Consider the following 15,529-nt stretch of genomic DNA (forward strand, 5'->3'; position numbering starts at 1 on the left):
ATTTCCTTCATGAGCTCTCGATTTGGTCTCATAAAACGAGCATATATCCCAGTGTGCAACACAATCGAACACGGACGGCTTTGTGCTGATACAGTGCGCAAATCCGCCTGGCATATTGTTCGGTTGCGTTGCCCTTGCTGGGAACGGTGAACGCGAGTGAATGTGCGCAGCATTGAATGATGCCCTCCTGGCCCTCATTCCAAGATTCCGCGAGCAACCATAATTATTCCGTATAATTCACTGTCAATGAGTTACCGGGATCCGTACATGCACAGATGTTTATTGTTTTCCTGTTATGACCTTTCTTCCACGGTAGACGTATCCGCGCACTTTACGTATATATGCACATTTATCAACATTCAACTAATAAGGTTTTAGGGACATGTACTCGTCTTAATAAAGTTCCTAATGTGTGTATCCTAAAATTGATGACCCAATCACAGAGGGACCCAAAGTGGAGATTGTATCAAAAGATCCAGATGAACTGAAAAGAGTACCGTAAATCGCAAAAAAGGTCACAAGTATTATTGAATGCTTATATCGTGCAAATTAGGCACACATGTTACAATGCAAAGTAAGTTTCGTCAAAAAGCTTTCGATTTGCTTTTTCTTTACTGTTTGTTTTGTTATTTCAACTCCAGCTAATCCAAATTGATCAAGATTTTATGTGCTTCTTATGCACATATACCTATCGATGGTACTGTGCTGATTTTTATATGATTTTCCTTCATATGTTTATCTGTAAACCGCTACTACTGCAAGAAAAAACGGTCAGGAATCACAGTGACAGTATCTGGTTTGATGAACCACCATCATCACTAGCATAAACAGTGAACAATAAAAGAGAATTTATCTTAAGATCAACGAAATGAAGTGAAAAAGATCACTACAAGCAACAAGGAGTAGCGTTCTGGTTGAGCGGGAAAAGTGCCTTTTCTAAGTTGCCCCGTTTACGTTATAATTGAACGACCTCGTTTAAGCTTACTCCTAAAGAAATCCCGCTGTACACGATGAATTGGTTGATTTTTTAAAAACACCTTCCGAAAGGAACGTTATTTGTGGGCATAAGATATATAGATTTGAAATTTACCGGGGTACTACAAGATGATGGAATCGCATACAACGAAATGCGAATAAATCGTAGCTTTCAATTGATGGACGGCTGATAATCAAATCGGCATACAGAGACACATACGTTGTTAACAATGTTTCAGGTTTTGCTCAGTCAAGGCATCGACTACGGTGGACTTGGCATCTCACTTAGCTGCTGACTTAGCGTGACCAAAAGCGTCATTTTTCTCCAATAGTTACAATTCTTACTCGTTTTATTGTCCCATACGTTCGCATAAAGCGCACACTTAGGGATTTCAAAGTTTTGTTAGAACGATAGTAAGTTTTGCATTCGTCCAAGTTAATCAACACATCGCGATAGACGAATTAGACATATATTTCAACAAAATATATATGAAACAAAGGGGCGTAAAAACGCACAATTGACCAAACACGAATCATAATACACCAGAAGTAACTGTAGGGAAAGTAATAACATTTTGACAAATTGCAAAATTGATTGATAAAATTGATAACTGGTCGTGTGTAGTTTTACCAGCGACGCGCACATTTGGAACGATTTCTGGCGCAAACATCATTCGAGTTCCAGCTTCCTCCAGGGTAGTTTATTATACGTAGTGTTAGTAGGGTAATCGGATGAGCGTTTTGAAACAATTACACATGCACATCAGTACCATTTCCTAGCCCGAGTCCTGCCTTGTTTTTTGTAGAGAGTATTACATTGAGAAGAAACGAATCAACGAGCGGTGTAGTTTTTTACAGTGGAATCAAACCGAAAAATAAAGGCGTTTCCATTAGTAACATTAGTATACACAGACATAGTGCGATGAATCAGTATTTCATTATAGTGTATATCGAAAACGCATTGACGAAATGGGTGAGAATGCCAGTAAAAAAATCCTAGAACGCAATAGATTTTTTTCGATAGAATTTTTACACCGTACCAAGGTTTAACGACGATCAAAAAAGCGTTTACAAGTGCTCGCACTACAAACATAGATAAAGCGTGAAAAATAGAGAAAGAACATAAGCAGAAAACGTACATATTCAACCCAAGACGCGTTACAACACGGGGCAAATAGGCCGTTCTCGAATGAGTGTAGTGCAGTAAGGCTGCAAAGGTACAATAATTCGGCGTTAGTACGCGCCAGTCTTATAATATTGACACAGTATCAAAAGCAATTGTATAATATGTATCAGTGGAAGTTTCCTTGTGTCTCCCTTCGATCCTTTATCTTGGCGTGTTTAGATGTACGCACAATGTATGCACAATATCAAACATCATCATTCCCTTTACGCGTCCCATTATCAGATTGTAGTAACTTAAGTCATGGCGTTTCAACGTGTTACACAGTAACACTTGCGCATCTTAGGTCGAAGAGAAATTTCCCACTATCGATGAGTTTGATAAATTCCCTGCAACTCCTTTTTGCTCCCATCTCGTATATTATGGTTGAAATCTGGACATCTTTTCCCGACAATTTCCCTATCCAATTCCAGTTCCCTTAAATCGTGCTGCTCAAGAAAACGCCACGAATTAAGTTTGCAAATCTAATATGGCTCGACGTGTTGTAGTTCTAGCTTATTTTATCATGTGCCCCCACGCTTTTCCGGACCGCGTGTGCGTGGTGCAGTGATTAACAATAAGCTCCATAGGTACTTTCTATGTCGAATTTGCGGTGACTGTGGTGTAAGCAATATTCAACGTTGTTGTTTCATTATCAGATGCTTAGGGAGTTCTCTTCATATTAACTATAATCAGTTTCTCTTTATGTTACGTCGTATCGTAGGACACTTAAGAACGCGTAAGGAGCGCAATCAAATACAGCACATCATTTGGGTATCTGAATGTGATTTGCACTTACATGTGGACAAACGGGACAGTGCACAGATTAGTATGAATGCGGATATACAAACATATATTCATTGTCGTCCTTCCTGTGTGTGTGTGTGTGTGTTCCAGCATGTCGTCCGGGAAGAGCAAACAGACAGACGAAGGCGGAAGTAGTGTGTTTGATAGTACAGACGCAAAGGCGTATGCGAATTTACGAGTGCGAAGGTAGCTAGGTTAGGCAAGCAATAGCACAACAATGCATATTGTTCGATGCGAATGAATCGTGTTGGGTCCAGCAGCAAAGCAAAAGCGAACATACGAACCATTTTTAATACAACACATCATGGATTCTTGCTGTTTCTAAAATAAAGTTTAAGGTGTAAACTACTTCATTACATTAAGCAATTCCGGTGGTAGTCTTTTCAGATATTAGATTTGGCCCTGTAAAGAACTTAGAACTTACTATGAAGAACTTACCTATGAATCAAAATAGAAGCCAAAAAAGAATCTTGCAGGTTAAAGAAAAGCTTTTGAGAATTGTTTTGTATATTGCTATTTAGTTGATTATTGTAACAGCATCGTTATGGTAAGTTCCGTATAAGTCTATTACATGTCTTCAATACACTGTTTAAATATGTCTAATATAGATGATCGCTTTAACGTCGCGATACTTGTGTGATATCGCGCACACGAGGAACGGATAATAAAAAGAACATTGATGTCTAATTCAACGTAATGCCAGCAAACGACGCTTCTAGTCCAGCGTCGGTCGATTCCATCCGACTGCGAATGTGTGCCAACGTGTTCTGATAATGCATTTCGATTTGCTTGGTTTCTTCCGTGGGTTCCAAATTTGGTAGCTCTTCGTTGATTTTCGCTATCAACTGCAGAGGAGGGAGAATTTGCCATGTAAGTTAAGTGCAAACTTGTGAAGAAACCTTTCTCTCGCCACTTACCTGATTAAGCATTGATACGGTGATTTGCGTATTTCCCCGGGTGAAGTAGAAAATGTAATGATTTAACAGCTCCACGTACAACTGAAGTTGCACACCCACGTCCAGGCACTGTGATGCAATCTTGGCCGCTTTTTTCAAACATTCCAGCGTTCGTTTTTCGTCACGCAATTCTTGACCACCTTGCCTGCAAGAACAACAAAAAAAAACGTTCCGTTAAACTGTGACATCTTGGTGCCGTACATCTTTTTCGAAATCACTTACTTTCCACTCCAGAACAGACTGGCACATGTGACCACCGCTCGACATTGGTCGGGTTTTTTAAGCAGCTTCGATGCGGCCAGAGCACAACTTGTGCGCAAAGGTTCTGCATTTTCTTCTGAAAAGCAGGTCATTTGTTCGACCGTTGAGATGATAAGCGTGATGGCAGCGAACTGGGACTTCGAGTCGGAAATTTCATCCTCATAGAGAGAAAATGCCTAAAAAATGTTAAACCAGTGAGCAAAATGCCATTTAAAAATAGCCAAACAATCGTTTACCTGTGTCATAAAATCGTACGCAACGGCTTCATGATTGGTGTAAGCGATCTGCCCGATGCACAATGCACCCTGCAGGTACAATCGCAGCGCCAGCTCGGGCAACTCCGATTTCGCCAACACGGCAATCGTGCTGTGACAAAATTGTAGAATCTTCTGGCACTTTTTGTCCCACATTTCGTCTTCCGCCGCAATCGATTTGTATTTGTACGCCAGCTGGTATGCTTGGAACACGAGAGGCGGTAAAACGTACCGAATGCGTTGCTGTCCTCCCAAACCGAAGTGCTTGCGGGCGGCAATCAGTATCTTGTACTGCGTGTCGGGATCGTCCGAGCGTAGCAAATGCACGAACCTTCCAACTATTCCCTGATCTTCGGCAAAGTCTTCCATGTTGACACGTACGTCCGCTGGTTGATCGTCTTGATCGCGAATCAGCGGGGCTATGATCGCCAATACGCTGTCGACCTGTTCGGCCGTGGGAACTAGCGTCTCATTCTCGAGGATGTTCATCACGATGAACAGGGCGAGTGCCTTTCGGGACGTGTAATCGAATTTTTCTAGCAACGGCGTAAAATATTTCAACTGCAGGATCGTCAAAATGTTGTTATAGAAATCTATGCATAATCGCAACAGTCGCGATAGTTCCTGATTAACCGACAAGGAATGTGAAATACTGCAAAGAAGGGTTTACATTATCAGCAATTCATATTGCAATAATTGTCTTTCGTATAATACTCACTTGGATAGTTTTAAACGGTCTAGAATTTGTGCCGTAGTTTCGAGCACTTTATCCACGTAGTCCACCCGATCGGGATAAACCTTCTGTGCCAAACTGATCAGTGCTACCTGTAGCGAGACCGTATCCTCCATCGGCATGTCTGTTCGAAGCTGAACAATGTTCGCTATCTGCGTGCTGAACACCTCAAACAATTGTACCTCGGCCGGAATAGCGGAAATTACTTCCGTAGTTCCCGCCGATGTCTGCGTGACCTTGCCGTTGCGCTGATTGTACAGTGCCAGCCGGTCAATTAGCGAAATGATAATGTTTTTCACATTCACGCCCGGTTGCAGCTGGGCGCATGACTTCAGGAACGGGTCGAGCGTCTGCAGGTGGAACTCGTCCGGAAACACTTGTATAATGCACTCCATAAGGTACTCCTGTGCGATCGCATCACGACAGCTGACTACCTGCTCTAGAATTCCGGGCAATATGAGCCGCTGGTAAATGTCGAGCGTAGCCGATTCGAGCTGTGACAGTCGGACCAAATTCGTCCCCACTAAAATCTTTAACTCTTCGCGCTCCTTCTCGCGCCGTGCCTTTTCACTCGAATGGCCCTGATGCTGGATCCGCACCCACAGTTTGTTCATTTCGGCAAAGTTGGTCAGTACAAAATCGATCGCATCGATCACTGTGCCCTCGTTTTCATCTCCCGAGGCACCCACCATCATCGTGTCCGGCAGGATGTTGCGCGTACATTGCAGCAGATAGTTACGCAGGAATAAACCTCTCAAGGGATGCTGTACGCCGCGACACATTTCCACCAAATCTTTCAGGATGCTGCGCTTCAGCGCACTGTTCGTCTTAATATACACGAGACCGACCGTAATGAGCAGATAAAGCCGTGGAACGATGTTGCCCGCGTACTGTACGTGCTCGTAGAGATCCGGCACCTTACGGCCCTTTTGAAATTCGTCCAACAGGTAGTGCTCGAAGTGCCGCAATTCGTCCGTAATGGCCATGTACAGCTCGTAGTAGCTTTTGGGCGATAGTAGCGATGTTCGCAGTTCTCCTAGCATCGTTGAGGCACAACGCATGGCCTCCATTAGCCGGTCCTTGTCCAGAAAACGTTTCATCTGGAACGATTGTGCCCGGACCACTGTCATCGCTTCACTCAGCAGCTTGTCCTGCTCATCGACAGAGTTTATCGGTGTTTGAGGCTGTGGCATAGATAAAGTGTTGCGATTAGTGCTTGACTATCACACTGTAATGGTGAATTGGAATAGCGATAAAATGAGTCACAGGATCGTAGAATAACCTGAGCAGATCGACGATACAGTGCCGAGTTGTCGAGATTGGCCGAATTCCAAAGGTACATGGTGCTAGAGCGGATTGTTTACTTCTATCCCTATTTACACCCGGCAGGGGTTGGTGTTGTTTTCAGCGAATGGTGACAGTGTGTGCCTCCGGGGGAGGGCGGTTTAATGGCTGAAAAGGTGATTATTACTGATTTGCACTTACCATTATTTATTATCTTGCCACTCTTGATTATCTTAATTGCTTCTTCTGCGATTGCGGTTCTTATTTTCCTACGTTCTGTAGCTGTCAAATGAGACCTATCAAACTTCGGCAAAAAGTCATCTTCGGCTCGTTTCGTTGTACTCGACGAACGCGCGTTGAGTTCATACATGATTTAACGAAACAGCATAACGAATGTGATCTAAACGAGGTTTCGTTAAATTATAATTCGATTAAAAAAACCGTTAAAACAACAAAATGAAACAGTATATCATTAGGAAAATAGAACACGATCATTAATTCAATAATATGTTTCAATAATCTTCTTCCTGTTTTTGGTTCACTCATTGCTGAGTCGTAACGTCCTGTTGACATGCCCAGATTCCAGGTGTATTCTTAATCGTAGTAGATTGTGGAACCCATATTTAACACGAATCTCTATGACAATCATTGTTTCTGCTTTTGTCCGAAATTACGATCAAGTATCGAATTTTTAGCTCAAGATTGTCGCCGTCATCTAATACTGATGGTCCCCAGACATGTCCTCAGACATCGTGTCTGAGCCTTCAGCAAGCAGATGCTTTGTCTTTGTCGCATCGATCCTCGATCTAATCTTTAAGGCTTCGGATTGATCCAACAATATTGTTGTAAGGGCTGGCTTATCCACATGTTAAAATAAAGCAACTCTGCAGTGGATAGTTTAATTACTTTATTATAGAAACAACATCTTCACATGTATTTCGTTTACACAGTTTCGATACCATTAAACATGAGAAAACTTAACCAATACACACACAAATTCCTTACGAATGAAAACAGCAACAATGATCCAAAACGCGGGTGTGTTAGATTCTTGGGTGAAAATTTGTTTGATTCACAAAGTTTGGTCGATTTGCTACCGGCTGACAAAACGACAATTTCGAAGAGCTACGGAGAGTTCTCTTCTCCCGGGGGGCTAGTGAAATTCGTTTCGATAGAAATATTTGTTCGAAAGGAAACAACTGTACAGTATCATACATTCAACTCGTGTACCTTACGCTATTTCTTTTTTTTTAACCAATCTTGAACTTACAGAATAAAACAAAAATATGTATGCTTTTGTTTTCGCTATCTCCTAACATGTACAACTTGTTCCAAAACCGGGGTAGAAACGGGCCGCAATACGACGCAGTACGTGCGCGATACTGAGAACAAGGAAGATTTCATTAAACGTTACATCAACGTTTGTGCACGCTATGAACACCATCAAAAGCAGTTTTGGTTAATGTTACAAATAGATTGCTTCAGAGCAATGGCAGCTTTTTATGGCAACCGATACTAGCGGCCATTCCGGTTTGTCGCTTAACTCACTCCTTCCGCCTCTTGCTTCCTCATAGTAGCGCTTTGGCTTTTCGTTGGACTAAACTAAATGGACTAATTTTGTCGAAGTTTCAGTAAAGGTAAAATTGTCGCACACGTTCGATGACCGACAAGCGCTGCGCTAATTGTAATTTCGATCTCTTGTTTCTGTATGGCTTCGTGACCGGAACGACGACTCGCATGCTCTTTCTGTCTTTAATACTGTGCATATCTTCACAGCTAGATATGGAAAATGAAGAAGTTTGTGCTAAGTGTTTGCATCGAGAGCAGGACAAAATACACGCATCAATGATCACGATAGACGTTACGCTGCCGGCAGTTACGGGAAACTACTACCGGAGGATCACTCTAGCCACGGCCGTACGGTGGGTACCGGCGACTGGGGTGTGGAACGTAACCCGTTCCGACAAAGAACTCCTGCAGATCGCCCACTTTGCGTATTGCCTGCACATGTTCGTGCACGTACGGGTTGGAGCTCAGCACGTAGTTCTCGATTCCACACTCGTTCGATCCACGTAGAATGCGGAAGCGTCCATTCTCGCCCCACCATTGGCCCCAGGAGTTGATAGCAATCTAGCAGGATAGGACGAAAAAACGAACACGAGCATGAGATCGATTATTAGCAACAGCAACACACCGGAGTCCGCGTAGCGCATTACCCAATATTTCACGACCTCGTAGCCAACGCGTTCCTCTCCCCAGCCGATCAGACGCACCGAATGATAAGCGGAACGTTCATCGGCAGGAGTGGCCGCAGCCGAATGACGGTAAATTCCACTTCGGTAGGAGAAGAAATCGCGATACACTCGCATGATGGCTGCAAGGAGAGGAGATAAGGAAAAAGTAAACCTTCTGAAACAAATATCCCCCAAAATTCAAAGCACAGCCAGACTCACCCTGCACCGTTCCGCGATCCTTAATTTCAGACATGATGTCAGTTTCGTTTTTCAGACTGAACGCCGGTCCCATTCTGTACATGTCGGTTCGGTTCACCTTAACCGGCAGTTCGCAGTTGGCCGTGATCAGTGTATCGCTGGACCGGATTTTGCACACGTTTTGTGCCGCAACATAAGGATAGCATTCTTCGTTGACCACACTGCAAACGAAAGGAGTGTTAGAAGCACCACGTGTGACAGATGTGGTCCGCATTACGTACCCAACTTTACGCAGGTACTGCCAGGCCGTGTCCAAGTGGCCTCCCTTGCATCCAAGCTGGCGGCGCACACAAGCGAGCATCTGCTGTGGAGCGAGTTGAACCATTTCGCGTCCCTTCGAGAGGATGGCGAAACGATCCGATGCCATCATTGCCGTGGAGAATGCCCAGGACGAACCGCACCATCCTGAGAAGTTATCATATTAAGACGCACATATTAACCGCACAGACCACTCCGGAGTACTTACCTTGATCACGAGCCTCTGTAACCAGTCCAGTCCAGTGCTCACTTGCGTCGAAATGCTTCGGTAAGGAGCCACCTCTGTTGCTGAGCTGCTTCATTGACTTTACACGAAAATTGGGTTCCATTGTGCCAAGACGAAGCACCTTACCATCGTCATACGTGCGTCCCCACCATTCGCTATAGTTGGTAGCCTTCCATCCAACGGACCGCTCCAGATGGTTCAACTGGCGAAGAAGATCTTCATCTACCAAGCACACATCTTCCGTACAGGTGACAGTACCGTCGTAGTTGCATTTACTACAACGAGCGGAAAATCAAAACCAAACCCCTGTCATCAATTGTTCAACGCCCCATCGCCCCACAAACCTCAAACACAGCTTAGCTTACCAAGTATTGCAGTTGTCCACTACGGTCTCGCTGTACGGTGTGAAGTAATGGTTCTTGTGTACGCACGATGTGGCATTTCCCGGTTCGGCGATGATGCCTAAGCACACTTCCTCGTAATCCGGGCAACAATCTCCGTGATCACCTCGTTGGCAGAACTCATCGCAATAGCAAAGCGTTGCTACAAACAGGCGACATGACGTATGGACATTAAGATCAAGTAACAACAGACGAGCAGAACCTCACAACTTACTGGATATTGGTTGTGCGCAACCATCCTGACGGTTGCGACAACAGGCATCGTAGTTACGCGCCGCACAGTACGGCCCAGGAAACTCTTCACGGAAACGGTTGGCTTGGACCCCGGCAAGGGCTGCAAACGCAAGAAGGAGCAGCAGATACTTCATTCCTGCTGTGTTGTCAACTGCAACAGAGAAAGAAAGATCAGTTAACTTGGATGCCATAGTTAATCTTTCCTGATCGTATCATCTGATCAAATGGCCCGCCGCACAGAAACATTATACAGCATTTTGTGAAACTTTATATCCAACATGGGCACATTTTGGCTAAACAAATGCAACTAATTAGCATCCCAATTCTCGTAATGTTAGCGAATCTTCTGAGGAACAAAGCAGAAAAAATAGCGTCATATTATCGTTTACGCATGTTGTGACGTTTATTAGCAAACGGTGTGCTAAACGCAACTGAACCAACTTATCGGCCCAGCCCTATTTTTTGGGGATTTTCCCAAAAGCTCTTCAAACAGTTGGGCGAAATGCTACTGTTGGTGCCAAAATGGTGGTCGAAAACGGTGAGCTAAACACTGAAGCCATCTCGTGAAGTAGTGAATGTGAACGATCTTTAGTACGGTAGCACAATTGTCTTGTCAGCAGTGTACACTGGCGGCGACAGATGTACTCGAAAAGGCCAAATGTTGACATTGTTTCTAACGAGAAATCGCAATTGAGCTGGAAGATGGCACGAAGAAGCACCGTGGAAGTTGTGTTGTGCTCGACGTGGACGAGAATGTTTCGATTCCGTAGTAAAAGACGGGCATATTCGCATTACTGCCCACGTCCGTTACGTAGAGTACCGGGGCACTCGATCGGTACTAAAAGTGTGTCAATTAGCTGTCCAACCACAGCAGTATTCAGACTGGCGTCCCAAATGTCCTGCCGAGCGAACGGCGATGACCCACAGCTGTACCATATCGTCGAACCAACCCCGGCTCGTTCGCTCGCTAAGCAACAGTCTCAGCGTAGAATTCGCATCAGTAGCATATCTTGAGCCGTTTTATTTTTTTATCCTGGTCGCAATTCGCTGGCCCTCGTCATCGGTCTCATATCCGGCAACTAGCTACAACGCATCACATTCCAACACACAGGTAGAGCGCGCGAACCGATCACCTCGAGTGCGTCGAAAGCGAACGAAAACAAATGAAACGGAATGCCAACGACGGAGGGAAAAAATGGCAGTGGCTCAATTTAACACCGGGGTGAGTTCATAAATGTGGATAAAAATAAACATCATCTCATGTTTGCATGCTGCGCGCGCGAACCGCCGTTCGACGATGGCTCCCCGATGCCGAAGAAGTGGGCATCCGGTAGGTTGTTGATTAGAGACACGGTGGCTTCTTCGGCGCGAATGTCTGCTTTTCTGCGGTCCTCTCCTGCTGCTCTCCGTCCGTCGTGGTAGGTGCCGTTTTCGGTATCGAAAGCACTACACTGCGCTACGCTCTCCATACGACAGGATGACCACTTCCAAACTGGGTGCCGTCGAGTAGGTACTGGCATTGACATTGACAGACAACTCATATACCGCCCGGCGGTTGCTCCGATCGTAATCGCGATGCCCCCATACCGTTTAGCCAAATTTTGCTCACACTCAGCAGAACGCAAACTGCCGCCACCGCGCGCGGCCACTCGGCACAGTGAGCGGAGTAGGTGGTGGAGGGTGATGGTGAATGTGTCATTGTCCGAAACGACGCAGTTTAGGCGGAATGATATGTGAGAGTGTGTTTTGCAAACCACCCGAAAGTCGCCACAAAACTTGTTTGCTTGCGTCGGAAGATCAGCGACCGCGCATTCCACGCGCTTGTTTGATCACGGCGGCAGGCAGGTTGCGGGTGATGGGTGCGATAATTGCATCTGGTCTCGCACTCCTACCGTACCGCCAGAACTGCACTCGAACCAACGACAAACACACGAACAAGGTGTGAAATGTGACAAACCACTGCTAAGCGATGCATCGTCAAACAGCCTTTTGCAGATTAGCCACCGAAGGAGGACGTGATGCGTGTTGGTATAATTGGGAACTTTTTGGTGCAAACTGTTCGATTGCATTAATGCAACACAATCAACGCTAGTGGAACGCTACGGTACGATTTTCCGGCATTTCATTAATCATTCTACGATCACCCGGTTGAACGACTGATCGACTGGCTTGTTTTTTTCGTCATGTGAATTATGTCGATCCCAGCCCGTTCTTGCACATCTGCTAGACGCCCCCGAAAAAGCGACACGAAACACATTTGGTGTTGCATAACTTTTACACGATCACACACAATGTCGAGCACGTGCACGCATTCACCCATAGAATGGGCCTCCCCCCTTACTATACACGGGGCGTTGCACACACACGGCTCATCGTTTCGGAAACTTAAGCCGAAATGCACCTACCGCGGACTGCAACAAACTACTGCCACACAACACATGCACAACCTGCGCTCGTACGGTGCGGTCAAAGAGATTAAACGGCAGGACACACACGGTACGGGAACAGAATGCTGAATCTTCACGGCGGAGCCAAGAACAGTTCGTACGGAGTCTTCGCCGTTCGCGTCCAAACTGACATCCGCTGCGAGGAAGACGTTGCCGACGACGGCTCTGACCGACGCTCGCTCGCACACACATACTTGTTGTCACCGGCTGCTAATGATGCAACCTTATCACACTCCGCGCTACCATCCGCCCTCGGGTGTGTGGGTAAGGTGGAAGCTATCTACTGTTTCACGCTCCCGGGTTTTATCTAGCTTCACTCTAGCTCCAAACGCATGCTACGGGCTGGTCGCGTGCGGGTGACATTGGACAAAAATCGGTTTTAATCTGCTCATTAGTGTCCAAGGGAAATCCCTTGACCAATGATTAGCCTAATGAATCCTTTCTTCTAGCACCACTGTATGCGCCACGTGGGGGTGAGGGCGTTCAACAAGCGATTCAACGAGTTTGTGTATAATTCCAAATGGCCAGTTCCGGTGACGAATTACGCGGCGAACATGCGTTTACGCATCTGATGGTTACCGCTCTCGAATTCGTTAGAAATCGCGTCTTGCAGCTCGATGAATCACACTCCAATAGCATCGCGCTCAAGAAGTGCATCAGTTGTTGTTTGGCAAATCGGCCCATTAATGCCGACCGCACTCGAACTCCAAGGCGATTAATCGCGCTCTGTGCATTTGTGGGGAATTATTTCCGTGCGATGAATAATCCTGTAGCCGCCCAAGGCATGAGCAGTATCGCTTTCTTGGAAGGGTGAAAACGTAACCATGGAGAGGCCAACTGCCGGAAACACAATATGGCCGATCAGTGGATAATAAATTTTGGGACCCAATGCAAACAGGCGTCGCGCTTTGGTGAATAATGCGATCGCTTCATATCACCACACGGGATAACGATCCCTTTCGCTTTACCTTTCACTTTAATCCGCAAGGATAATGGTGTTTGAAATATCAAGGACTCGGATCGATGTCGACATTAAAATTCGCCGTCGTTTTCGAACACAAAAGCAAACCGCCAGTGAGATGTCCGTACAATATCCCGACACCTCGTGTACACCTCATTGTTTTACTTGAGAAAATAGAGGCTTTAAGTGAGGAGGTAAATATACATCAGTTGTCGCGGTACTGTTTGTCATTTATAGAGCAGTACATTTCCTTGTTTATTTGCTCGTACGATAACGCGTGTCCTAGTGTCGCGTGGCCATTCTGTACATAATATTTGCACTACAAGTTCCCGTCTGTCATTGCTAACTGAGCGATTTGTGGTCGGGGAAGGAAATGGAATGGCATTTCGTGCGAACAACTTAGCTCCGGTATGTGAGGCGTGTGATGTGCGATTTGCTTGACTCACCAACGACACACTAAGCTAGGAGCACGAACCGGAATATCCGCAGGCTATCGGGAGAAAATCAAAACCAGTGGCATGCATGTGTAAATGGTGTTGCTCACCGCGAGGCAAAGATGCTTGTGGGAGTAGCGCGTACGTATCAATTACAGACTGTCACGCCTGCTGAGAAGTTGCTTAGCAACTCTGGTGCTTGCAGATGAATGCGTGAAGATCACAGCGGGCGCTGCTGTCCGTCGTTTGCGAATTGATTAATTTGGGTATAAATTGTTGCCAACGTACTTCAACTCGTACTCGTCAACCGGTGGTACGTGGAAGAAGCAGTTGAAAGGACTTTTAAACGCACCTCGGATCATTTTTCATTTCAACGCAACGAGTATGTGCGAATGTCCCAACAGTCAGGTGATAGAGTCAGAGTCAGATGATGATGGCCTGGATCGGTAGTGTGGCCGTCTTACAGTGGGAATTGTAACCAGTGCCACTTTCACCACGATAAGAACTAACCCACCTCCGAACGGCAAACACCTGATTACGATCGGCCTTCACGTGAGGTCGTTCTCGAGCTGTCGTGTGTCGTGTAGGTTGCCATTTTTTTTACGGGCGTGTTCATCATGTTTCTTTCACTTAACAATATTGTTAGCAATCTCCGTTACCACGCATTCCTATCCCGAGCTCGACGACAATGTTCACGTGCCGCACCCCGGGTTGGTTGTTTCCTTTTTGCAAGAAGACCCCGACCTTCGCCGCTAATTGCTCACAATTTGCCCGATCTTGATAAAAGGGCGCGGAAGCACGGGAGTCCCACACCCGGCGGAGAGGGGCGATCACATACAATCAGCTGTGTGATGATGATCTGACCGCGCTATCGCCTACGAGGAGACCTTGCTTGTATTAGGTGGACGACTCAGTTGGGCTTGCCTGATTGAGACTCCGAGACCGTACCGTACCGTCACTTCACAATCAGCTGACGGGAACGATTTGTATTCCTGCTCTGTTTCTTCTGCACCAGAACGCAACCATATGCAATGCGTTGTGCTCTGGGCGGTAAATAAACCACTCGACTATCGGCGCAGGCCAACGTGCGACGGGTGACGGCGGACGTGGAAGGGCGTGGAAGCACAGCTAGCAATGAATCGCGCTACGGAATTTGAAGTATTTTAATTGATGGCAGATAGCAAATGGGTGGTTTGCTTGACGGTTTACACTCGCAAGGTGTGTATGATGTTCTGTATCTCGGTGCCCGATCTTCCGCCCTTTCGACGACGCCTCGATCGCTCGATCCCGTACGGACGGAACACGATGCCAAAAATTGTGCGTTGGGTAGGGATTGAATTGTTTCTATTTTTCCAAACCCCACACTCGGGGCTCGGAGGAAAGTGAAACGTGTGGCGAAATTATTATTTTTAGTCGCTTAGTACTTACCTTCCAAGCCTTCGCAAGGCCAAAGAAAGGTTGTTGTTGTGTTTTATAGTGAATAGTTCGCCCACAACTGATTAGAAAACGGAACGTTTGCCCAGCGACCCGACGAACCGTACAGGTACACGACCTGCTGTTGCGCACTGCCGTCCACAATGGCACTTGATTCATTTCGTGTGGTTTAATAGTGCAAACAACAACAAAAAAAACCGAAACATTCAT

The 15,529-nt window shown here is 45.8% G+C and overlaps 2 protein-coding genes across 2 annotated transcripts; both read right to left on the reverse strand.

Annotated features, from left to right (window-relative positions):
• Nucleotides 1-3,627: 3,627 nt before the first annotated feature.
• Nucleotides 3,628-6,490, reverse strand: LOC128712173 (vacuolar protein sorting-associated protein 35). The gene is made up of 6 exons (XM_053807068.1): nucleotides 6,431-6,490; nucleotides 5,134-6,332; nucleotides 4,398-5,067; nucleotides 4,123-4,337; nucleotides 3,862-4,045; nucleotides 3,628-3,789 (listed from the first exon to the last, which is right to left on the reverse strand). The coding sequence occupies exons 1-6, from the start codon at nucleotides 6,488-6,490 to the stop codon at nucleotides 3,628-3,630; spliced, it is 2,490 nt and encodes an 829-aa protein (XP_053663043.1).
• A 1,847-nt stretch (nucleotides 6,491-8,337) lies between these two features.
• Nucleotides 8,338-10,186, reverse strand: LOC128714127 (tubulointerstitial nephritis antigen-like). The gene is made up of 7 exons (XM_053809002.1): nucleotides 10,024-10,186; nucleotides 9,774-9,951; nucleotides 9,391-9,683; nucleotides 9,146-9,329; nucleotides 8,886-9,085; nucleotides 8,649-8,806; nucleotides 8,338-8,562 (listed from the first exon to the last, which is right to left on the reverse strand). Exons 1-7 carry the CDS (start codon nucleotides 10,175-10,177, stop codon nucleotides 8,338-8,340), a joined length of 1,392 nt encoding a protein of 463 aa, XP_053664977.1. The 5' UTR covers nucleotides 10,178-10,186.
• Nucleotides 10,187-15,529: the final 5,343 nt, after the last annotated feature.

Source organism: Anopheles marshallii, chromosome 3, assembly GCF_943734725.1.
Source record: "Anopheles marshallii chromosome 3, idAnoMarsDA_429_01, whole genome shotgun sequence".
NCBI classification, from domain to species: Eukaryota; Metazoa; Arthropoda; class Insecta; order Diptera; family Culicidae; genus Anopheles; species Anopheles marshallii.